The following is a 24070-nucleotide window of genomic DNA, read 5'->3' as shown; positions in this document are numbered from 1 at the left end:
CCCTTCCATTTTCCAAAGGGTGCGTTTCAAAATGCAATAAAATTCAATCGTATCAGATTTTTAGCTTTGTTTATATTTATTAAGCAATATACATATATCCGGCTGAACATTAACAAAAAGAGCAACAATCCTCTGCATTTTCCCCATCCTTATCTGACTCACCAGAGGCAAAGACATTTAATCATTCTGGTTTAAATGCTTGGTAGTTTTCTTTATATTGCTAAATAATACACTTACGCTGCTAATGTTTATTTATCCACATTATTTTTCCTGCAGTATAGATGAAAATTTAGATACTTATTCATTTTTACCATGTCTTAGTCAGTTTGGGCTGCCATAACAAAAAACAAAACACACGCACACACAAAAAAACACAAACTGGGTGGCTTAAACAACAGAAATTTATTTATCACATTTGTAGAAGCTGGGAAGTCCAAGATCAGGATGCCAGCATCGGGGTTTTTGGTGAGAGCCCACTTCCTGGTTTGTAGACAGCTGTCTTCTGACTATATCCTCACATGGCCAAGAGTAGAGAAAGGTCTGGTCTCTTTATCCCACTATAAAGGCACTAAAGTCATTCATGAACATTCCACCTTTTTGACCTAATTATCTTCCAAAGGCCAAAGGTTATATTTCCAAATACACTGAGGATTTAGGCTTCAACATACGAATTTGAGGAAGGAGATGCAAATATTCAGTTGATGGGATATTATGACATTGATTATTTTGCCCCTTTCTTTTCTGAGTTTTCTTTTCTGAAAGAATAATCAAATATTAAGTTTACTGAATTGATCTTCTATATGTCATAGCTTTTATTTACTATGTCCTATCATTGGTTTTTCTATGCACTAGGTGGATTCCTTGACTAACTTTTCTAATGAATGTTTACTTTATTTTTATTTTATTCCTTTTTCCCTAGCATCTACTTGTGTTGTGGATACAATTATTCTCAAATCTCAGAATACTATTAGATCTCTTTATGAAACATTTTTATTTTTTTTAAGTTTATTTATTTATTTTGAGAGAGACAGAGAGAGTGCAGAAAGGAGACAGGCAGAGAGAGAGTGGGACAGAGAAGCCAAAGCAGGCTCTGTGCTGACAGCAGTGAGCCTGATGTGGGTCTTGAACTCACGAACCATGAGATCATACCCTGACCCGAAGTCAGATGCTTAACCTACTAAGCCATCCAAGTGCCCCTCATGAAACATTTTTAAAGTTCTCTTCTGCATGCGCTGTTTTTTTCTGTGACCAGATAAATCTATCTGCTTGTCTATTTTGATCTGTCTGTTAGGTTACACACTTTCCTCAAATATTTAGTGATTCTTGGTTGTCTGGTGGCAAATATGGGTAATTTTAATTCCTCTCCCTCCCCACTCCTTTCCCCACACTGCATTTATCTTCATATTCCTTTATAAAATTGAAAGGAATGAGGCTTCCTGAGAGTTTTTGGTACATGGATAGAATTTGTTGGCTTATGGCCACCATAAGTCAGTTAAGCTCCGACTCCGGCTGAGGTCATGACCTTATGGTTCATGAATTCGAGCCCCTCTGCTGTCAGCACAGAGCCCACTTCAGATCCTCTGTCCCCAGCCCCCACCCCTTTCACATGTGCGTGCGTGCACTCTTGCACGATGAATAAACATTTAAAGAAAAAAAGAATTTGTTGGCTTACAAACTCTGTTGTAGAGTATGTGGGTGACTAGGCTGTGATTGTTTTGTGTTGGAGTGTTTTTTTTCCGTTTTTTGTTTTCCCAGTGGTTTGAGTGAAGGGGCACCAACATCGCAACCTATGTCCCAGAGAGCTTTGTTCTGGGACATAGGTTCACCCAGTGCCTGCCCTAGTTGCTAGTTACATCTGGGTGGCTCATTCAGCTTTCCTTAGAGAAGACTATGTGTATCAGTCGCCTGGGGCGAAAAGGCCTTGCAGCTCTCCCGTGCTCCTGACAACACTCCCCCTTCCTTCTTCAGGGTTAGCTCCGCTTTGGCTTCCATCTTTCATCAAATTTGCCATCTCCATTCTAGCCCTATGTTCCACATGCTGAAGTCACAGACTCCTTGGCTCCATTGTCAGGCCCCACTCTTCCACCAGATTTATGTCTCTCGTTAATTTGACTAAATGTCTCCTCAGCTGTGGGCCTCCTCTATTCTTTATGTCGTTTGGAATTACATCTTTTTTGTTCATTTACTATCATTTCAGTGGGGTCTCGCCGTCCACTACCTAGAACCAAGAGTTTAGATATTGCATTTCAACTTTTGTCAACTTTTAATTTTATTAAGTAAAATAAAATTTACATTCATGACCCCAGCAAGATAAATGTCACCCTCTTTTCTTTAACCAGGTCTAACATAGCAACACTTTAATATTCATTTCTTTAAGTCTTTTTAAAAAACTTTTATGTAAAATTTGTTCCTTAACCAGTTAAATTATATATTACACTTCTCACAAAACTTTTTGAAATGTAAGATAAATTTTCTATAGTTCATTAAGGAGAAAAATAGTTTAGTTTATTTCTATTCATCTAGGTAGTAGTTCAAAAATAATTTAATAAAAACATTTATCTTGGTGATGAATATTCTAAGTTTTAAATTTTTAAAAATTTTGCCTGCCATCAATTTAAATGTTCTTTATCATTTCATGTTCTACGTCTATAATAAACATAAAAGAGATTTAGAAACAACTAAAATATTTCTGTATGAATAATTTCTGAAAACTCAAATAAGATACTTAGTTTTTCTATTAGTTGGTAAGCAAGAGAATAGTGTGTTTTTATAATTTGCCAGCGCTGCATCCTACATGAAAAGTTATTTTTGTTTTACTGCGGCTCACTGGGCATAGGGCAAAGTGTTTCAATGTGTTAAAGTAGGGTTACCAAATAAGATACAGGATACCTAATTAACTTTGAATTTAGTTAAACAATCACTTTTTTTTTGTATGTGTGACCCATTTGTTTTATTGCCGTTGCTAAATCTACTAAGCCTCGTTGGAGGTGATGGAGGGAAAGGAAGTAGATAGATATCTCCCATCAAAATGCTTTAATTGAATTATTTGAGTTTATGCCTTTGACTTTTATTAAATAACAATATATGGCATATTTGCATGTTTTTCAAGAGTATTATTTAAAGTTTTGTTTTTGTTTTTTTTTAATGTAAAGATACATGTGACAACTTTCTCTTAGCTAGAAAAAGGATATTCTTTCCCAAGGAGTAGTCATGATTTCTTTCGCCCATTGTGGGTATTTTTGTTCCCTTTGACTAACAAGAAATTCAAAACTAATTTAATATGAAATGTAGTACTCATATTTTCTTGCATTCACAGCAAAATTTCTCCAGTTCTAATTTTATATTTAGTCTCTGATTTTCTTTCATATATTAGTGTTAAAAGATTATTATGTTTCAATTTTATGTTTATGTTTATTATGTTTCAATCTTAAATCTTTCCTATATTTATTTATATTTTAAATTATAAAAATAAAGTAAATGTTTAAAGATATCTGGATATTGTCATATTAGGGGCACCTGGCTGGCTCAGTAGAGCATGCAACTCTTAATCTCGGGGTTGTGAATTTGAGCCCCATGTTAGGTGTACAGTTTATTTAAAAATATTTGTACCTTATCTATAACAGTTGGTTGGCTTTAGTGATAATCCCAGGTATCCCAGTGATGGAAATCTATTTTCAATAATTTTAACACCATGATGGTATTAAAATTGATATTGTCTAATACATCTTAAGAATCATGTCTTTGCCAATTTAAATATTCTTCTCTACTTATAAGGTGAAAGAGTGGTCAAAAGGATAGAATAAAGAATGTTATCAAAATTTTTCATAAAAATAATTATATTCTTGTGAATTAATTAATTTCTATTTAATTAATTTTCTAGATATTATACACTTCTTGTTTTTATTTCAGAAAATATGAAGATAATAAGCATAACAAGAAAAATTCTGTAATACATTGGAACCTCAGATAAGCCTGATTTCTCATGGCATCTTTCAGAAATTATAATAATGAAAATGCATAATTGTATAGAAGAGAATTCAGAAATTAACACACTTGTAGGCTTGAAAGTGTTAAGCTTCCTCTTATGTCAAGGAAAATTACAGTGTTTATTTATGATGTTTGTACCCTTACTATTATAATTTAATTAAAAAAATAGTAAAGGCAGGGAAGTTTTTGAAAATTAAGAAATGAATTTTGTTGACGTAGTTATGCTATCACATAATCTTAATAAATAGCTAATAGTTCAGAAACTTGTCATGGATAGGTTCTGTGTAAATTGGTATATGTTCTCATCCATTTTGTTAGGACATCTAAAGAAAGCACAATCTAAGTCTGGGTCTGGCAGTGCCACAATATCTTCTTGTCTTTTAAATAAGTGCATTTAAAACTATGAACTTACCCCTAAAGTGCTGTTTGAACTGGTTTACCAGCCTCTCAATATTTATGTATTCCGATAGTCATTCAGTTCTAAAAGATTTTGTAATTTCTCTTATTATTACTTTCTTAGCTCATGGGTTATTTGGGAGTGTTTTCTTTTTTTTTCCAATATGTTGGTTTTTGCCATCTTTTACTGTTGATTTCTCATTTAATTACATTGTTCTTAGTGGATTTTATCTGTGTGATGAGATTTGAGAATTGTTAAGAATGCTTATGTTTCATGTGAATTTGAAAAGAATGTATAGTGTCTGTAGACTCCCTTTAAAATATGTTGCATTCATTTGTTTCTTATAAATGTGTTTTGTGCTTTAAAAACGTCTTCTTAAATATTCCCAATTATTGGGTGCAGAATTCTCTTATATCAGGCTTTTTAATTTACTTATTCAGGTTTTTTAAATTCTTCCTAATTTTTGTCTGCTTGATTATCAGTTTCTTATAGGAGTCTATTAAACTCCACTATTCTTCTTGTTATTCTGTTGAGTTTTATTTTATTTATTTTGAAAGATAATAAGAGATATTTCTTCTTCCTTCTTATTCATCAATAAAATATGAAAATTGTACTTCCTATTGTGTATTACCTATCCTTGAGTGCCAAAACTTTACATATTTAGCTCAGTATGAACTGTGTCACATACCAACATATAAAAAGAATATGAAAGATGAACTGTTCACATGTGTCCATTTCAGTCTCTCCTTTTAGAAAAGAAGAAGCAATATGTCAAGTATATTTCAGTGAATCTGGGTTAGGGTGGTTGGTGGGGGGAGAAGAAGAAAAGACATTACATGGATGTTACCTGTGGCAGATGCTAGAAGAAAAAAAAGAGAGAGAAGTTGAAGAGAAGCCTTAAAGATTCAACACGATAACTGTTGCCCTTAATGAAATGATTCCAGAACAGAGAATTTTGGCAGTCAACACAAAGCATTTCCAGAAAATGTTGATAGTGTAGCCAGGAGAGACACCCCCAGTTTCCATCCCCATCTCTTCTGCCCAATTGCTGGATGTTTGGACCGTTTCACTCCTCACCCATGGTCCCTGGACTGAGGTGTCTGAGAAAGGGGTGATTTGGAGAATCCCTGACACTCATCTGGGATATAGCAGAGCAAATAGTGCTTATTGGCTGTTTTGGGCATTGTTTTATAACATTCATACTGATTTTGCTTTTAAAAGTCACTTTCCCTCAAGCATATGTATGAAAGCATATGATATATTTATGCCCTTGGCTCAATATAACAGATGAGTTTGTAGAAACCACATTCAGACACATTTCTACTGAAATCTTTTTTTTTTTTCCCCCTCAAACACTACTTTTGAAGTAAATAGAAGCTCTGCAAACTTTGGAGACATGATAGGTAAAATTCCCTTTTACAAAAAATTCCAGTATTGAGATAAGCTACCAACAACTGCACTATTTACCATTGAAGTAAACAGTAACACGGTAATATAACTAATATTAGCAGTAATAGTAAATGTGACTACGCTCTTGGGGAGAGGGAGAGAGTTAACCCTCTACCAACATAGGTGTATAAAAGTATCTCAGGGTTGGTTGTACACTCTTAATATGGACCATCCACCCTGTGGCAGAATTTCAGTAATTATCTGGGCAGGCATTTTCCTATGAAAACTAGTTACTTTTTAGATGTTGTGTTATTAATTAATAGCCAGTCATAGGCAACAAATTATGAGGAAGTTTATGTGAGCTGATAGGTTTTTGTTTTGCTGATACTAGTTTTCTTTCTAAAAGCCCAGATAAAATGAGGATTTTTTAGAATGCAGTTTACCAAAATTGATGTGAGTAGACAAAGTTTTAAAAAAAATTTTTTTTAAATATGAAATTTATTGTCCAATTGGTTTCCATACAACACCGAGTGCTCATCCCAATAGGTGCCCTCCTCAATGCCCATCAACCACTTTCCCCTCCCTCCCACCCCCCCCCCCATCAACCCTCAGTTTATTCTCAGTTTTTAAGAGTCTCTTATGGTTTGCTTCCCTCCCTCTCTAACTTTTTTTTCCCTTTCCCTCCCCCATGGTCTTCTGTTAAGTTTCTCAGGATCCACATAAAAGTGAAGACATATGGTATCTGTCTTTCTCTGTATGACTTATTTCACTTAGCATAACACTCTCCAGTTCCATCCACGTTGCTACAAAAGGCCATATTTCATTCTTTCTCATTGCCAAGTAGTATTCCATTGTGTATATACATCACAATTTCTTTATCCATTCATCAGTTGATGGACATTTAGGCTGTTCCCATAATTTGGCTACTGTTGAAAGTGCTGCTATAAACATTGGGGTACAAGTGCCCCTATGCATCAGCACTCATGTATCCCTTGGGTAAATTCCTAGCAGTGCTATTTCTGGGTCATAGGGTAGATCTATTTTTAATTTTTTGAGGAATCTCCACACTGTTTTCCAGAGCGGCTGCACAAGTTTGCATTGCCACCAACAGTGCAAGAGGGTTCCCGTTTCTCCACATCCTCTCCAGTATCTATAGGCTCCTGATTTGTTTATGTTAGCCACTCTGACTGGCGTGGGGTGATATCTCAGTGTGGTTTTGATCTGTACTTCCCTGAGGAGCAGTGAGTTGAGCATCTTTTCATGTGCCTGTTGGCCATCTGGATGTCTTCTTTAGAGAAGTGTCTATTCATGTTTTCTGCCCATTTCTTCACTGGATTATTTGTTTTTCGGGAGTGGTGTTTGGTGAGTTCTTTATAGATTTTGGATACTAGCCCTTTGTCCGATATGTCATTTGCAAATATCTTTTCCCATTCTGTCAGTTGCCTTTTAGTTTTGTTGATTGTTTCCTTTGCAGTGCAGAAGCTTTTTATCTTCATGAGGTCCCTATAGTTCATTTTTGCTTTTAATTCCCTTGCCTTTGGAGATGTGAGACAGAAAGTTTAAACCAATAAATTTTCATAGAAGAAATAGAGAAATTTATTGAGAAATTATAAGCACAAAGAGCCACCAGGCCCAGATGATTGCACAGGGGAACTTAGCTCCTAGAAACCAGATAGTCCCAATGTTTTAACATTGTTTCAGAGTATAGCAAATAAAGGAAAATTCACAAATTCTTTTAATGATGTAAGTATAACATGAATACCTGGTCCTAATAATGAGAGCACAAAAAAGAAAACCACAGACCTATACCATTTATGACAATTGATGCAAAAATCTTAAATGCAATATTAGAAATAAACTCCCAAGCCACGTTAAGAAAACAACATACCATGTCCTGGTTTTTTTAATACCAGAGGTGCAAAAATCTGGATAGGATTCTTACTAATAGGTCTAAGGAGAAGAATCAAATGATTACCTCCATAGATGCTGAAAAAAGCCTTTGAAAAAAGGCAAGACCTATTTTTAATAAGAATATTAAAGAAAATTGCAATGAATGGATACTTTCTTAACATGATAAAATTAAGGGCCAGATAAAAAACACATATGAAAAATGCATGTCTAAAAGTATGTCTAAAAAATTACTTGTTTATATGAAATTAGAATCTCATGGGGTGTTGTGTATTTTAATTTGCTAAATCTGACAATCATAAATACAAGGTATGTACCTCAGTCCTAAAAATGGTTCTTTATTTAATGGGGAAACACTGGAGGCATTTCTACTAACATCAGAAAACAGAGCAAATGATCCCCTGCTATCTTCAGGACTGTTAAATTGTTCTGGCAATGTTAACCAGTGAAATTTGATAAGAAAAAAAGATTATAGACATAAGAATTGGAAAATAAGTAAAATTCTGTTTGAAGAAGTCAGGGGACTTAATCACAAAACTAATTCAAATAAAATAATTTAGCAAGGAATCAGGATATAAATTTGGCATTCAAAAATTATTAACTACTTGGGTGCCTGGGTGGCTCAGTCATTTAAATGTCAGACTCTTGATTTCAGCTCAGGTCATGATCTCAGGGTCATGGGATCAAGCCCCACGTCGGGCTCTGTGCTGGACATGGAGCCCGCTTGAGATTCTCAGATTCTCCCTCCCTCTACTTCCCCCTCCCCCACTCCTGCTCATGTGTGCACTCTCTCTCAAAAAAAAATTACATATATATATATGTATATATAATATATATATATAAATGAGTAACTTCTTAAAAGTGAAAATAAATCCTTAGATTATGTGATGAATGAGAAAATCTCTTTTATAATAGCAGTGAAAAAGATTCAGGAACAAACCTAGGAAGAAATGTACAAAACCAGGAAACGGTTTGAAAGTGATGGAAATATCCTGTATTTTGATTGTGGAAGTGATTTCAAAGGTGTATACATACACCTGTCAAATTGTAAACTTTAAATGAATGATATTTATTGTATGTAAATCTCAATAAAGTTGATCTAAAGGTAAACTACTGTGTAAAACCTATATGAGGAAGGCTATGAAACTCTCCTAAAGATGCAAGAGGAGACTCAAGCAAATAGACCTCTCTCTTCTTGGACAGGATATCTCATCAAAATATTAGTTCTTCCTAAGTTAACTAAAAATTTTATTGTGATTCCAATAAATACGCGAACAATCCTTTTTTTCCTGGGGGTTGGCATATTGATATTCAAGTTCATATGGAAAAAAAACCCATTCAGGAATATCTAGAAAAGCACTGAAAAGGAAGTGCTAAGAGGGCATCTGAAACAACCAGATACTAAAACATTTTTCAAAGCCTCTATAATTAAAATAGTGTGATACTTTGTGCTAGCACTACACAGATCAGTGAAATAGAATCGAAAGTCCAGAAATATACCCAAGTAAATATAGATATTTAGTAAATGATAAAAGCAGTATCTTAAATCACTGGGCAAAGAGATATTCTGATGATATTGGGGCAACTGGATAGCCATTTAAAGAAATATTTACATGTTACAGAAAAATAAACTTCAAATAATAAACTTATAATAAAAAAGTATAATAAATAAAGTATAATAGTATGATAGTATAATAAAAAACTATAATAAAAAATAATAAAATTATATAAGTATTAAAATATAGATGAACCTGGAGTAGGGAAAGCTATTCAATGACTCAAAATCTGGACGCAATAAAAAGGAAACATTGTCCTTATGCATAAAAATTTATCCGACCTCACAAGTAAAAATCAAAACCAGGGCAGGCGCCTGGGTGGCTCAGTTAAAGTGCTGGATTTTGGCTCAGGTTGTGATCTTGCCATTCCAGAGTTCAAGCCCTGTGACAGGCTCTGTGCTGACAGTTTAGAGCCTGGAGACTGTTTCAGATTCTGTATCTACCTCTTTCTTTCTCTCTGTCCCTCTCCTGCTTGTGCTCTCTCTTTCAAAAATAAACATTAAAAAATTTTTTTAGGGGCGCCTGGGTGGCTTGGTCGGTTGAGCGTCCGACTTCGGCTCAGGTCATGATCTCACGGTCGGTGAGTTTCAGCCCCGAGTCGGGCTCTGTGCTGACAGCTCAGAGCCTGGAGCCTGCTTCCGATTCTGTGTCTCCCTCTCTCTCTGACCCTCCCCCGCTCATGCTCTGTCTCTTTCTGTCTCAAAAATAAATAAACGTTAAAAAAAAAAAATTAAAAAAAAATTTTTTTTAAATTGAAACTACACTGAGATATCAGTCATGACGTTGACAAAAATTCAAATGCTTGACAATGCATTCTGTTGGGTAAGGTTATGTGGAAAATAAACACTCTCATACACTGGAAATACAAAATGATAGAAGTCCTAAGGAGAGGATTTGGTATGTATAAGAAAACTACATAGCATTTAAAACCACATTGAGACATCATTGATTGGTCTCTAGAAAGACTAAGATTGACCATACTATGCAATAGTGAAAATGTAGTGTAACTGGAATTCTCACACATTCTGGTGGGGATGTAAAACAGCCATTTTGGAAGCTTGTTCAGCATTTTTTAAAACAGTTAAACATATGCCTACTATACATCCCAAACATTCTAATTCAGTCAAGATTTGCTATAAAATATTAGCAAAATGTGTATGATCCACTATCAATGAGGCAAGGAAACTTGAGATTCAATACTACGTTTATGTTGTATTTTTAATTTTGGTGTGTTTGGTTAAAAGTACAGACTATGAGAGAGATGCGCCTGGATTTAAACCCTATTTCCACCATTTGTTAATCATAGATTCAGGCAAGTAATTATCTTTAGTTCCTTCACCAGGGTTGTGATGGTTAAATAAAATAATGTAAAACCCCTGGAGTACAGAGAACACAATAAATATTAGCAATTTCAGAAAGAAAATAATGTGTTACGTTCACATTTAATACGTCTATACTTAACCACACACCCACACGAAATAGGAAGCCTCCCTGCTGAGCACAACGACCTCTCAACATCTAGAACTCTAGGAAAGGCCTGGGGTACTAACTGGACACTGTTCAAAAATGTGAGTTATATAAAACTCAGGATCCATTTATGTGCAATAGCAGGCACTACCCCTCTGATTGCAGAGAGGGCAGGGAGGAGAAACTCTTTGGGCTAAGAGGGAGGAATTCGTGCCCGGCCAGCCCACTTCACTCCTGGCCCGCTGAGCGGGCGCGAGGCCCAAGGGCGCGACTTACGGTTGGGCCCCGCAGCTGCAGCCTAGCCTCGCTGGGCAGCGCCCCCTCCGCGCCAGTTGAGCCTCCACGCAGGTGCGCGCGGACCGCCGCCGCCTCCCTGCCTGCGGCCGCTCGCGCATGCGCGGTTAGCAGTCGCTTCTGGGCGGCCGCCGGCGGGATTGGTCTGGGGAGACACGGGGACCAAGTGGCAGCGACTCGGACATCTGAGCTGCCACTGCTGAAAACGGGCCCGCAAGACAGGTGCGTGGGCAGTACGCCACTTTCCTACTGCCCTTTGCGCTCCGGCTAGAGTGAGGAATCGCAGTCATTGCATTTACGCCCAGGGCGGGGATTCCTGGGCCGCACACCTTTCTTTGGCAACCCGCCAGGCTGAACTGGTTGGGGCCAGGTGAGGGAGTGGTTCTTGAGTTCTGGGATGGAGGTGCCCCGAGCGAGGTTCTTGGGTGGGCTGTCCTGTCCTCGGGAGGAGAAAAGCCACCAAGGGCGGCGGGAGTTGATGCCACATCGGGTCCGTTGGGTCCTCCCGAACCGCGGTGTCCACCTGCTGCGCTGAGGCGGGGGCTGGGGCGCCGAGGAGGCTGGTGTTCTCTGCCTCCAAGGCTTGCGCGGCCCCAGCGAGCCGAGTCCGTTATTCCAGCGGTTACCATTTCAGCCCCATTCCAAGCTCGAGCCCTGGTGCGCGCTCCCGAGGGATGTATGGAAGGCCCGGGCGTGTCAGGGCGCGGCTCACCCCACCCACTAGTTTTAAAATCGTGAGCAAAAACAAAAAAGGCTCAGTTTACGCAATTCCCAGCTTTGTAAAGACGAACAGATTCAACCCTCTTGGCAGTGGTGGCCTTTAATTCCTGGCCACTCCCTAGATGCGCTGCTTGGAGCCCGGTGTGTGCCTCCAGGGACTGAGCAAAAGAGTTGGGTTGAATCCAGTGAAGCCCTAATTACTATAGACTCATTATCGCCTAAAGCCTGCTTACGATCAATCAAGACATTTTAGCTGATATTATTTTAGCATCGCCCAAGTAACAAGAAGGCATTTGCTTGGGATTTAAAATCAAGTGTCAATAAAGCTCAGAAGAGGAGGGGGTGGTGCAAGGAGCGAGAAAGTAAATTGAATGGCCATGGGAAGAAGTCTCAAATTAGAAGTTAATTTATTTTGAAAATTTTGCTGCATAAAAGCCATCAAAACCCTGATGTAGTCGTAAGATTTACTTAAAAACTTTTTAAGAGGGGCGCCTGGGTGGCTCAGTCGGTTAAGTGTCAGACTATGGCTCAGGTCATGATCTCACGGTTCGTGGGTTCTAGGCCCGCATCCGGCTCTGTGCTGACAGCTCAGAGCCTGGAGCCTGCTTCTGATTCTGTGTCTCCCTCTCTCTCTGTCCCTCCCCTGCTCACACTGTCTCTGTCTTTCAATAATAAATAAACATTAAAAAAATTTTAAAGAAATTTTTTTAAGAAAAAAATTCTTAAAGTTTTTACATCACTCTATGTCATTTAATCACTCGAGGTATCCTTCCTTTTGGTCACCTTAAGTTGGCCTCTCTTCACTTTACAGTTTTGCCTTCATATTTAATTGGTTTGGTCTTCCAGTACCATGTAGACCTATCCCTGATGCCTTGGAACGAGATAATCGATATTAGGGTTACCTGGGTGGCTCAGTTTGTTAAGCTTGGGACTCTTGATCCCCGCTCAGGTCATGATATCATGGTTGGTGAGTGGGCCCCATCTCTGGCTCTGTAATGACAGCGTGGAACCTGCTTGGGATTTTCTGTCTCCCTCTCTCTCTGCCCCTCCCCGCCCCTCAAAAATAAATAAACATTACAAAAAAATTTTTTTTAATGTTTTTACTTATTTTTGAGACAGAGAGAGACAGAGCCTGAGCAGGGGAGGGGCAGACAGAGAGAGAGACACAGAATCTGAAACAGGTTCCAGGCTCTGCGCTGTCAGCACAGAGCCCGACGCGGGGCTCGAACTCACAGACTGTGAGATCATGACTTGAGCTGAAGTCAGACACTTAACCAACTGAGCCACCCAGGCGCCCCATAAATAAACATTTTTTAATTAAACAAAGATAATTATATTATCTAGTTGATAAAGTTAATTGTGTATGAATGATGCAAGTATGTTGATGGATCTCTAGAAATTGAACAGTGTTATAAGTTAGCCTTACTGCTTTTCAGGACCGAGTTTTAGTGCTCTTAATTAGAAAGCTAGAATTGTCCACTTTAATAGACCTTTAAATCATGTAGTTTAACTCTTTCACTTGGCAAAATGAAAAACAAAACAAGCCCAAAGCAGTTTTAACCTCTTGCCTTTTTAATAATAGAACTAGAAGCTTGGTGTGATAGTGCCAAGTTCAGTGTATAACTTTCTGTTGTATCATCTTGTAGTTGGGTTCCTCCTGAAGCTACAGGACAACTAAGACTTTAAAAATAGTGACTTTGAAACACCACTTTTGAGGCATACCAGTGTTGGGGGAGTCCTCAGTGAAGCTGAACAGCAGAAGGGCCTCTCAGTTATAAGATACAACATACAGAAAAGTACTAATGTGTTACAGAGTTGAGTGTTGGAGAGAAAGAAAGGAGTTTGAAAAGGACAGAATTTATGCTGAGCACTACGAAGAACTACTGTACATTTTTATAAACAGTAAGACTTGTTTTCGAAAACTCATGCTAGAGAGAAGGTAGAGAGGATAGATTTGGAGATTGGCAAGACTGGAAGTGAAGAGGCAAAGTGGGAGTTTGTTGATCCTCTTCAGAAATGATAGGTTCCTAAATCAGGCTGTGTCGTGGGGATAGACTGAGGCATTTAAGAAATGCCCAAATGCGTTCAGTTGCTAATGACATAGGGGATCAGTAAGAAACAATAGTCTTATGATAATGGCAAAGTAATTTGATTTAGCTGACTGGAGGTATGGTTAATGGAAGCAGAGCGTTCAAGAGATAAGAGAAGCAGATTTGGGTGGAAAGCCCACATTCAAATTAGCAGAAGCTTTGGGACACCCTTGAAGATGGATAGTGATTTGAAATCAAGGAGTGCTTGGGAAAAAAAAAAAAAGTTACAAACAGGGAGTGGGGGGAGGCAAACCACAAGAGACTCAAATACAGAGAACAAACTGAGGGTGGATGGGGAGGTGGGGGAGACGGGAAAGTGGGTGATGGGCATTGAGGAGGACACTTGTTGGGATGAGCACTGGGTGTTGTATGTAAGCCAACTTGACAATAAATTATATTTGTAAAAAAAAAAAAGGAGTGCTTTTTGAGCTGAGGGTAAGATTTGGGAGTCCTTACCTAGCTTTTATAGGTAGAAATCAAGAGTATATATAATGTAAGAAGAGAGCCTGGGGATGGAACCCTAAGGAATAGCAACATTTACAGAAGATTGGAGAAAGTGCCCATGAAGGGGGCAGAGAAGATGAAGAGAATCAAGAATCAGGAACAGGGACATAAAAACCAAGGGAGGAGATGACTCCAAGAGGAAAGCAGTCAGGAGAACAGTAGGCAATAGAATTAAAAATGACTTTGTTAGTAACATCAGTTTCAAAGAAGTTGAATCAAGAAGCTCAGGAATGATAAAAGTATTAGTTTTCATTGCTGCCAGAACTGATCCCACAAATGTAGGATCTTAAAGTAATACAGATTTATTTTCTCACGGTTCTATAGGCCAGAAGTCTGACACAGTCTCACGGAGCTAACATCAAGGCGTAGGCCAGGCATCACTGTTTACTAGAAGCTCTGAGAAAGTTCTGCTTCCTTGTTCATTCAGGTTGGTGGCAGAACTCTGTTTCTTGTGGCTGTAGGACTAAGGTTCCTGTTTGTTGACAGTCAGCTGAGGGCTGTTTTCAGCTTCTAGAGACTATTCACATTGCTTGGCTTACGGCCCCCTTCTCCGTCTACAAGGTCTCTCTGGTGGGTGAAGTTCCTCTTACTCTTCAAATCTCTTCTACCCATCTCTCAAGGGCTTTCTCTTCTACTTTTAAGGGCCCATGTAATTAAATTGGGCCCACCTGGATAGTCCAGCATAGTCCCTCTATTTTAGGGTCAGCTAATTAGCAACCTTAATTCCATCTTTAAAGCCCTTTTTGCTATATGAGGTAACATTCACAAGACCCAAGGATTAGGGTGTAAATATCTTTGGGGGGGGGTCATTATTCTGTCTAACGTAGGAAAGTAGAAGTATTAACAGTTAATGAAAACATACCTTCTAGCTTTGTTAAGGAGAGGAGATACCTAGATACATTTATGTTATCTGGCATGTGATAATTATAGTTCTGATAGTAAGCCAATTATCTTCTTAAATGTCTTAAAATTTATATGAGCACTGTAAAATTTTAAAGGGTCATAGTAATGTAAGGTATTACCATGAAGTTGTTAGTTTTTATATTTTTATATAGGCTTAAGCTGCTTTAAAATCTTTGCTGGAAAGATTTTAAAAGCCATTTAAACTATATATGCGTAAGTCATAGTTTGGATACACATAAAAAAAGGATTTTCAAGTATAAAACCCACAGAAACCAAAATATATGTCTAAAGGATGGAAGAGAAAATATTTAACTTTATATTTTATAGGCCTAGAACTTTATTTTTTTAATAGTTATTTAATTATTATTTTTGAGAGAGAGAGGGAGCACAAGCAGGGGAGGGGCAGAGAGAGAAGGTGACACAGAATCTGAAGCAGGCTCCAGGCTCTGAACTGTCAGTGTAAAGCCCAATGCGGGGCTTGACCCATGAGCAGTGAGATCATGACCTGAGCCGAAGTCAGATGCTTAACTGATTGAGCCACCCAGGCACCCCAGGCCTAGAACTTTAATGTCATTTGTTCTAACTTAGAGCCTGAGTAAAAGGAATGTATAGCCTGAAACTAGACCTAACTTTGAGTATTGCCCCTTCTATTTAGTGGCAGTCTGTATTCTTAGGTAAGTTACCTATCTCCTTGAGCCTTGCTTTGCTTATGTATAATGGGATGCTAACGCCTTCACCACAGAGTGCTGCAGAATGAACGTTTGTAAAATAGTATGTACTCGAGACAGCACTTCGTACTCTTCTTGCTCCACTCTTCCCCTTTCAGTTCCTTCATCATGTGCTGCTGCTTCCTTTGTCCTTGGCCTAGGGCAATCACCCCTCTCTATCCTTTACATCACACCTTAAATGTAACTTTCTCAAGGAGGCTTTCTCTGATCTTTCCCCTACTATGCAAATTCAGTTTCCCAGTTCCCAACTCTTAGAACTTATTTACTTTTATTTTTTTTAAAGATTTTATTTTTAAGTAATCTCTATACCCAGAGTGAGGCTCGAACTCACAACCCTGAGATCAAGAGTCTCATGCTCCACCGTCTGAGTCAGCCAGGCACCCCAGAACTTACTTACTTTTCTGTATTATAGTTTACATGTAATACCTGGGTTATTCGTTTGATGTCTGCTTTCCATCCTAGACTAGAAGCTCTTTCAGATCAAGGGCTTTCTATGTATGTTTTGCTAATTACTGTAAATTCAGCATCTAACATAGTTCCTGGCACATAACTGGCAATCATAAATAGTTGTTAAATGAATTTGTGAATGATGAATTTTATTATCTATTGGCTAACCTTCCCTGAATTTCTGGACACATCAGCTATCACGATTAATAAATCCCTGATGCAGCTTATTCTGAAGCATGCTCATTTCTTCTGTGAGAAAATAACTGCATTTCAAATGGAGTCTTGCAGCTTCTTTGGAAGAAGGCTGCCTTCTAAGATGCCGCTATTACCTGCCTCTCTAACTCATTTGTGATCTTTCAAAGTGAATTTTCTATGTGTTACATAGAAAACTCTAAGAATGCCCTCTAATTTTGGTGAGAATTTGTCCAGTTTTATTTCTGTGATATGGTAACACAAAACCTCTTAATTTGATCTTTTTGTTCACTATCTTTCCTAGTAAATTATGAATTGGGTTGTTAAAATGCGATCTGTAGCAAGATTCTGAAATAACTCATAAGAAGAGATATTTCTTAATAGATATAGAATAGAACTTAAAAATATGACTAATTTCCCCATATTAAATTAGATCATAAAATTGCAAACTTTCTGGACCATTATCTCTTTTCTCTATAGAAATACGTTTGCTGTGTTAAGTTTTACCAATGTTCTAACAAACTTTAGGAGGCCAATGTTAGAAGTGTTGACATAACTATTTTTCTCTCAAGACAATAAAGACATTTATTATGTAGGGATTCAGTCCATAAATTTTTCTAGCAGTTAATTCTAAAAGAGAATTTTTTTCTTTAAGGATCTCGTAGACTTTTGTAGACAATGAAAACTCCCTCATTTTATTTTTGCTTTCCTCTAATTGTGTAAAAATCTTTTTGCTAAATTTATTGCCGCGTACTGCCTCAACAAGAAACTCATCGTAGTTTGTTGCTTACTAGCGTCTAGTCCCTTTGCCACCTGACTTTTTTTTCCCCCTCTTACATATGCATTCATTCATTGATTCTATACACATGTATCTGTTCCTATCACATGCCAGCACTCTTGGGTACTGGGAATACAGAAATGAGAAGGAGTACCAGTCCTCAGCAACTTTTGTCTGTTTTTTTGTTTTGCATGATACCTCAAGCTATTCTTTGGAACTATGTAGAAGTAGTATAAATCCTAAATACATAGGTAAGTATATTTTTATAATATTTATATAAACATTATTTTGAAAATGAACCTGGTATAACCAAAGTAATATAATTATATCCAGGATTTCATCTTCGTTCATTTCATTAATCTCAGACCTCGGTAGTTTCTCACCTTCTAGGATCAGATCCAGACTTCTTGAAATGTTTTGTAGTACTGCAGTGTCCGAACTCTCAGAAAGTTGTATTTTCAACTATTATTTCTGCTCTTATGGTTCTTTTTTTTACTATTGTGCTGTATTGCTTGAGGTATTTTCATTATTTCTAGGTTTTTCTGATTTAGACAAAAAAAATGCCTGGTGTTAGTTAAAAGTATGTATTAGTCAAGGTAGTGCTCCAATAGAAAATAAAACTATCTCAGAGACCTAACACGATTTCTGGTTGTGGGCATTCTGGAGGAGTGTGCCAACTTGACTGAACCACAGGTGCCCAAGTATGTTTAAACGTTATTCTGGGTGTGTATGTGAGGGTGTTTTTGGATGAGGTTAAAATTTGAGTGACAGGCTGAGGAAAGCAGATTGCTCTTCCCAGTGTGGGTACTTCATCCAGTCAGATGAAGGCCTGAATTGAACACAAAGGCCGACCCTCTGGTGAGGAAGAGGGAATTCCTCCTGCCTGACTGTTTGAGCTGGGACTTCAGTCTTTTTCTGTCTTTGGACTCAAACTGAAACATTAGTTGTGTTTGCGTCCCGAGCCTGCTGGCTTTCAGGCTTGAACTTTTACCATTGATTTCTGGCTCTCAGGCCTTCAGACCCAGACTACAACTATGTCATTGGCTTTTCTGGGTCTCACCTAACGCCAAGGAAAATGTAGTCCAGTCATGTCCCTTGGGCATGGTAATCAGCCAACAATGTCTCTCATGCTTTAAAACAATCATTGGGTATCCTGTGATTGTTTTTTGTTTTCGTGCTGTAGCAGCAGCTACCTTCGATGTGGGAGTGAGCATTACTTCAATACCAGTAAATGAGCCGCACTTTACAATTTGTGACTGTGGGCTCACAGTGGAGATTCAATAGGGCTTTTAGGTAATGTTGCTGAAACTCTTCGAGGTAGATCAGGCTGCTTGGTCTTGGTTTCAGAGATGAGCGAGAATGGCATCTCATACTTGGCCAAAGTCACATGTGCTGTAATTTGTTATTGAATCAGTGCAGAAGCAGTGCAGAGAACATACATGAGATGACGGGTACATGACAATAGATGGATTTCTCTAGGGCCTCCCTTCTACCTTATGAAGGCACAAATACTATTTAGTGATTTCAGCAGTCTGTGTGGAGTAAGGAATACACAGGAAGCTTAGAGCCCTGGGCCTACAATTTTTTATATGTTTATAACCGGGGGCAGAGGGGATAGTATCAGCATTAAATGTTTTACCTTATACCATATAAACAAGCGCTGGCTACATTAAAATCGTATAACCATTTAAATCAATAAGGAAATAGAGGACTTGAACAGCACTATACACCAATTGGACCTAATAGACATATACAGAACACTCTATCTAACAGCAGTAAGAAAAATTAATACCAATCAATTGAAATAAATATTAATATCAGTCTTCCTCAAACTGTTCCAAAAAATCAAAGAGGAGAGAATACTTTCAGAGTCATTTTATGAGGACAGTATTACTCAGACACCAAAGCTAGGCAAAGACACTACAAGAAAAGTACAGACCAATATTCCTGATGAATATTGATACAAATACATTATTTTTCTTTTTTTTACACTTATTTATTTATTTTAAAAGAGACAGAGATAGTACTAGCTGGGACGAGGGCAGAGACAGAGGAAGAGAGAAAATCCTAAGCAGGCTCCACACTGCCAGTGTAGAGCTCAATACGGGGCTCGAACTCATGAAACCGTGAGAGTATGACCTGAGCTAAAACCAAGGGTCGGACACTTAACCAAGTGAGCCACCCAGGCTCCCCAAAATAATTATTTTTCCTTAAGTATACATGGAATATTTTGTAGGATAGACCATATGTTAGGCCAAAAAGCGTATCTTAATAATTTTTTAAAAAACTGAAATCATACATGGTATTTTTTCCAAATTATAATGTAATGAAATGAGAAATCAATAGCAGAAGGAAACCAGGAAAATCCACAAATATGTGGAAATTAAACAACACACTCTTAAACATACCAAAAGGCCAAAGAGGAAATCATAAGGAAATTAGAAAATATCTTGAGATAAGTGAAAACAGAAATGCAACATAGAAAATATCTTGAGATAAGTGAAAACAGAAATGCAACATACCAAAACTTATGAGATACAGTGAAAGTTTTGCAAAAAGGGAAATTTATAGCTGTTGATGTTTACATTAAAAAATAAAGATCTAAAATTCACAACCTAACTTTACACCTTAAAGAACTAGAAAAACCAATAGTAGAAGAAGGAAAGAAATAATAAAGATTAGGTGAGAGAGAGATAAATGGAATAGAGAGTAGATAAGCAATAGAGAAAATCACTGAAACTAAAAGTTGGTTTTTTGAAAAGATCAACAAAATTAACCAAGCTTTAGCTATACTGAGTAAGAAAAAAAAGACTCAACTAAAATCAGAAGTGAAACAGGGGACATTACACCTGATTGTGTAGATATAAAAAGGACTGTAAGAGAATACTATGAACAATTATATGCCAACATCTGGTTAATCTAGATGAAAAGGATAAATTCCTAGAACATAGAATCTATTAAGACTAAATCATGATGAAATAGAAAATCTGAACAGATCTATAACTAGAAAGGAGATTGAATCAGTAATCAAAAACCTTCCAACAAATAAAAGCCTAGGAGCAAATAAAGTCTATTTGTCTACCAAACATTGAAAGAAAAATTATAACCAATCCTCCTCTAATTCTTTTGACAAATTGAAGAGGAAGGAACACTTCCCAACTCATTCCATGAGGGTAGTGTTACCCTGATACCAAAGCCAGACAAAGAAACTACAAGAAAACTACAGACCAATATCCCTAATGAATGTTTATGCCACAATCCTTAACAAAATACTAGGAAACAGAATTCAGAAGTATATTAAAAAGATTATACACCATGAACAAGTGGGATTTATTCCCAGCATGCAAGGATGTTTCAACATACGAAAATTAATCAATGTACTATAACACATTATCAAAATGGAGTGGGGGGGGGACATGATTATCTCAGTTGATGCAGAAACAGCAATTGACAAGATTCAGCACCTTTATATGATGGACACTCAAACTATGTATAGAAAGAAACTACCTTTAATAGTAACAACATAATAAAGGCCGTATGTAAAAAGCCAACAGCTAACACCATACTCAATGGTGAATGATTGAAAGCTTTTCCTCTAAGAACTAGAACAAAACAAGTATGTCTGTTTTTGACACTTCTATTCAACATATTATTGGGAGTCCTGGCATGAGCAATTAGGCAAGAAAAAGAAATAAAATTAAAAAGGAAGAAATAAAAGTTATTCATAGATAACATGATGTTATATGTAGAAAAAAACTTAAAGACTGTACCAAAAAAAAAGTAAGAACTAATAAAGGAATGATGGTTGCCAAGGGTTTGAGGGAGGAAGAATGAGAACATTGTTGCTTAATGGTATAGAGTTAATAGCTGTACAAGATGAAGAGAGTTCTGGAGATTGGTTATACAATGGTGTAAATGCACTACTGAATTGAACAGTTAAAATTGGTTTAAATGGTAGCTTTTATGTTGCGTATTCTACCACAATTAAAAACATGTCTTTACACAAATTAATTACTTGTGTTTTGTGGTAGTACCCCATTGTCAGGCCTCTCAAAGTTCCAATACAGACCTGGCCATATTTTACCACTTCCTTTGAGAAATGATATGTGACAAACTTCATAGTTTTGTTTGAAGCTTGATGATATATTGGTACCATAGTGTGATATCTTTCAAGTAATACTGTGACCATGATTTTTTTTTTGACAGAATGTGCAAGTGAGCAAGGGGCAGAGAGAGAGAATCCAAAAGGGGAGGAGGGAGGGAGGGAGAGAGAGAGAGAGAGAGAGAGAGAGAGAAAATTGGGGCTCACCTGGAGCTCATGTTTTACCCAAAGTGGGGCTCATATTCACCCAAGACAGGGCTGGAGCTCTGTGAACCAATGTGAGACTCTTACTTGCAAACTGGGAGATCATGACCTGAGTCGAAGTCAGATGCTTAATGACTGAGCCATCCAGGCGCCCCTGACCTTCATGATTTAATTCTCGGTTGTCAGCTGGTGCATCATTGAATAATAATAGAGCACTCAAGAATTAAACAGAAACTATTAGGTTTATATTTCTGATTTTTTAAAAAAAGGAATGAACAGCAGCAACAACCTTGAACTACATCATTTTTAAATGGAGACTATTATCTATAGAACTGCATTGGCTACAGAATGGTTTGTGACCAATAGCAATTTATTTTTAAGTATTTCACTCTGTAGTAAGGTCATGTATTCATTTCTGGGTAAATATCTTAATAACTTAATACTAATAACCTAAATTTGAGAAATTTTCAAGAATTTTGAAAACATATGCTGTTACTATTTTTGTAATTTCTTTCTGTTGCTTTATCAAAAAGCATATAATAATGCAGTGGGATAAGATTAAATTTAGAGGTAGCATGGTATATTAATGTACAGTTCTAGGTTCTGATCTTGTTTCACATTTTCAACCCATGTGACTTTGACCGAGTTTTAAAATCTGTTTTCAATTTGTAGATGGGAAGTAATAATGCCTATCCTATTCACGTCCTGGGCTGCAGAGATTAATTTGGCTCCTCCCTTTATGCAAATGCATGATCATAGTCCTAGAACTTTAGAGAAGAGACAGATTTTAAGATAAAAGATTTTCGAAACTTTTTTCATGAAGCTTTGCCAACTGTTTATTTCTGAAGGAAAGTTAGGAAGAACTATAATATAGAAAATAGAATGGGGATTGCCCTGGTTGATGTGAGAATAGGATTCCAGAGAGAGCACTGCCTGCTTGGTTTCACCTTAACTTTTCCCAACAGCCCAATACACCAGAGCTCAAACAAAGCACTTAGAATATTTTTTTCGACAAACTATTAGGAAACTAAAGTGTGTTTTAATTTTAAAGGAGGAGATATGGGCCACCAGTGATACTAATGTTCATTATTACTATTATTTTATGCATTTCTGTTTTACTCAAATAGTAACTCAAGCAAAAGACTTTACTACATTATGTAAATATGCAAGGCTTGCAAAACTTTAAAACAATGAAGCTTTTAGAATTATTATAATTTTTTAAAATGTTTATTTATTTTGAGAGAGAGGGAGAGAGAGCACGTGTGAGCATGCATGCATGCATCGGGGAGGGGCAGAGAGAGAGAGAGAGAGAGTGAGAGAGAGAGAGAGAGAGAGAGAGAGAGAGAATCCTAAGCAGACTCTTTGCTGTCAGCACAGATCCCAATGTCGGGCTTGATCTCATGAACCATGAGATCATGACCTGAGCCAAAATCAAGAGTTGGCAACTTAACCAACTAAGCCACCCAGGCACACCTGAAGCTTTAGAATTATTAACAATTAATAAGCAATTTGCAGTGCACTCATTTCTCTGCCAATAAGTACAAAAAAATTTAAATAAACCTACCTATGGTTATTGAGTCCAATTGATCTCTTTAAATTTACTTTCTCAGTTACACCTCTTTTTTATGATTCAGAGAGTTCTCAAACTCTTCCAACAAATAACAGCATGCATCATTTTTTGTGTTGTCTTTGTCCATAAAGATGGTGGTATTGACACACTTTTTAATATAGAATATTCCTATTGTAAATTGGTGTCATTAAAAAAAAAACACACATTTTTCAAAGTAAGCTTTAGTGTTATATTCAGTGTCCCTTAGAAGAAATCAAGGCCAACTGGCCCACATATTCACATAAAGTTTTGATCTCATTAGAGAAAGTTCTAATCACAAGTCAGTGAAACCAGAAGCTGGTTCTTTGAAATGATCAACAAAATTGATAAGCCTCTAGCAAGACTCAGTAAAAAAATAAAGAAGATAAACAAAATTACTAATGAAAGAGGAGAAATAACAACTGACACCACAGAAATACAAACAGTTGTAACAATATTATAAAAACCCATATGCCAACAAATTGGACAACTTAGAAGAAATGGATAAATTCCTAGAAACAAATATGTAGCCTACCAAGACTAAAACAGGAAGAAATAGAAAATTTGAACAGACTAATTACCAGCAGTGAAATTGAATCAGTAATCAAAAAACTCCCAACAAACAAAATATAGTACCAGATGGCCTCACAGGCAAATTCTACCAAACATTGAAAAGTCTTTTTTTTTTTTAAGTTTATTTATTTTGAGAGAGAGAAAGAGAGTGTGTGAGCAGGGGAGGGGCAAAGAGGGAGAGGGGTTAGAGAACCCCAAGCAGGCTCTGCACTAGCAGTGGCAGCATGGATCCTGGAGTCCGAC

General features: G+C 37.2%; 2 protein-coding genes across 11 annotated transcripts in view; both read left to right on the top strand.

Annotated features, from left to right (window-relative positions):
• The window catches only part of MGAT4D (MGAT4 family member D), a 70851-nt gene extending 65854 nt beyond the window's left edge, over positions 1–4997 (top strand). For all 9 annotated transcript variants that reach the window (XR_009616158.3, XR_009616157.3, XR_009616156.3 and 6 more), the window contains one exon: positions 3910–4997. Coding sequence is in view for 1 of the 9 variants with exons in the window: in XM_060654128.3 (XP_060510111.1) it covers positions 3910–3918 (9 nt within the window). In the remaining 8 variants the exon portion in view is untranslated. The remainder of the gene's footprint in view (positions 1–3909) is intronic.
• Positions 4998–11123: 6126 nt separating this feature from the next.
• CLGN (calmegin) overlaps positions 11124–24070 on the top strand; it is a 56282-nt gene continuing 43335 nt past the window's right edge. Inside the window, exon 1 of one of the 2 annotated variants that reach the window (XM_060654129.3) lies at positions 11124–11220. The gene's annotated coding sequence lies outside the window, so the exon portion shown is untranslated. Of the gene's footprint in view, positions 11221–11346; positions 11369–24070 lie in introns of those variants that run through there. The other variant, XM_060654130.3, reaches the window with a different exon arrangement.

Source organism: Panthera onca, chromosome B1 (genome assembly GCF_046562875.1).
Source record: "Panthera onca isolate mPanOnc1 chromosome B1, mPanOnc1 haplotype 2, whole genome shotgun sequence".
NCBI lineage: Eukaryota > Metazoa > Chordata > Mammalia > Carnivora > Felidae > Panthera > Panthera onca.
Note: the sequence above shows the minus strand (reverse complement) of the source record. Positions and strands in the feature narration are given on the sequence as shown.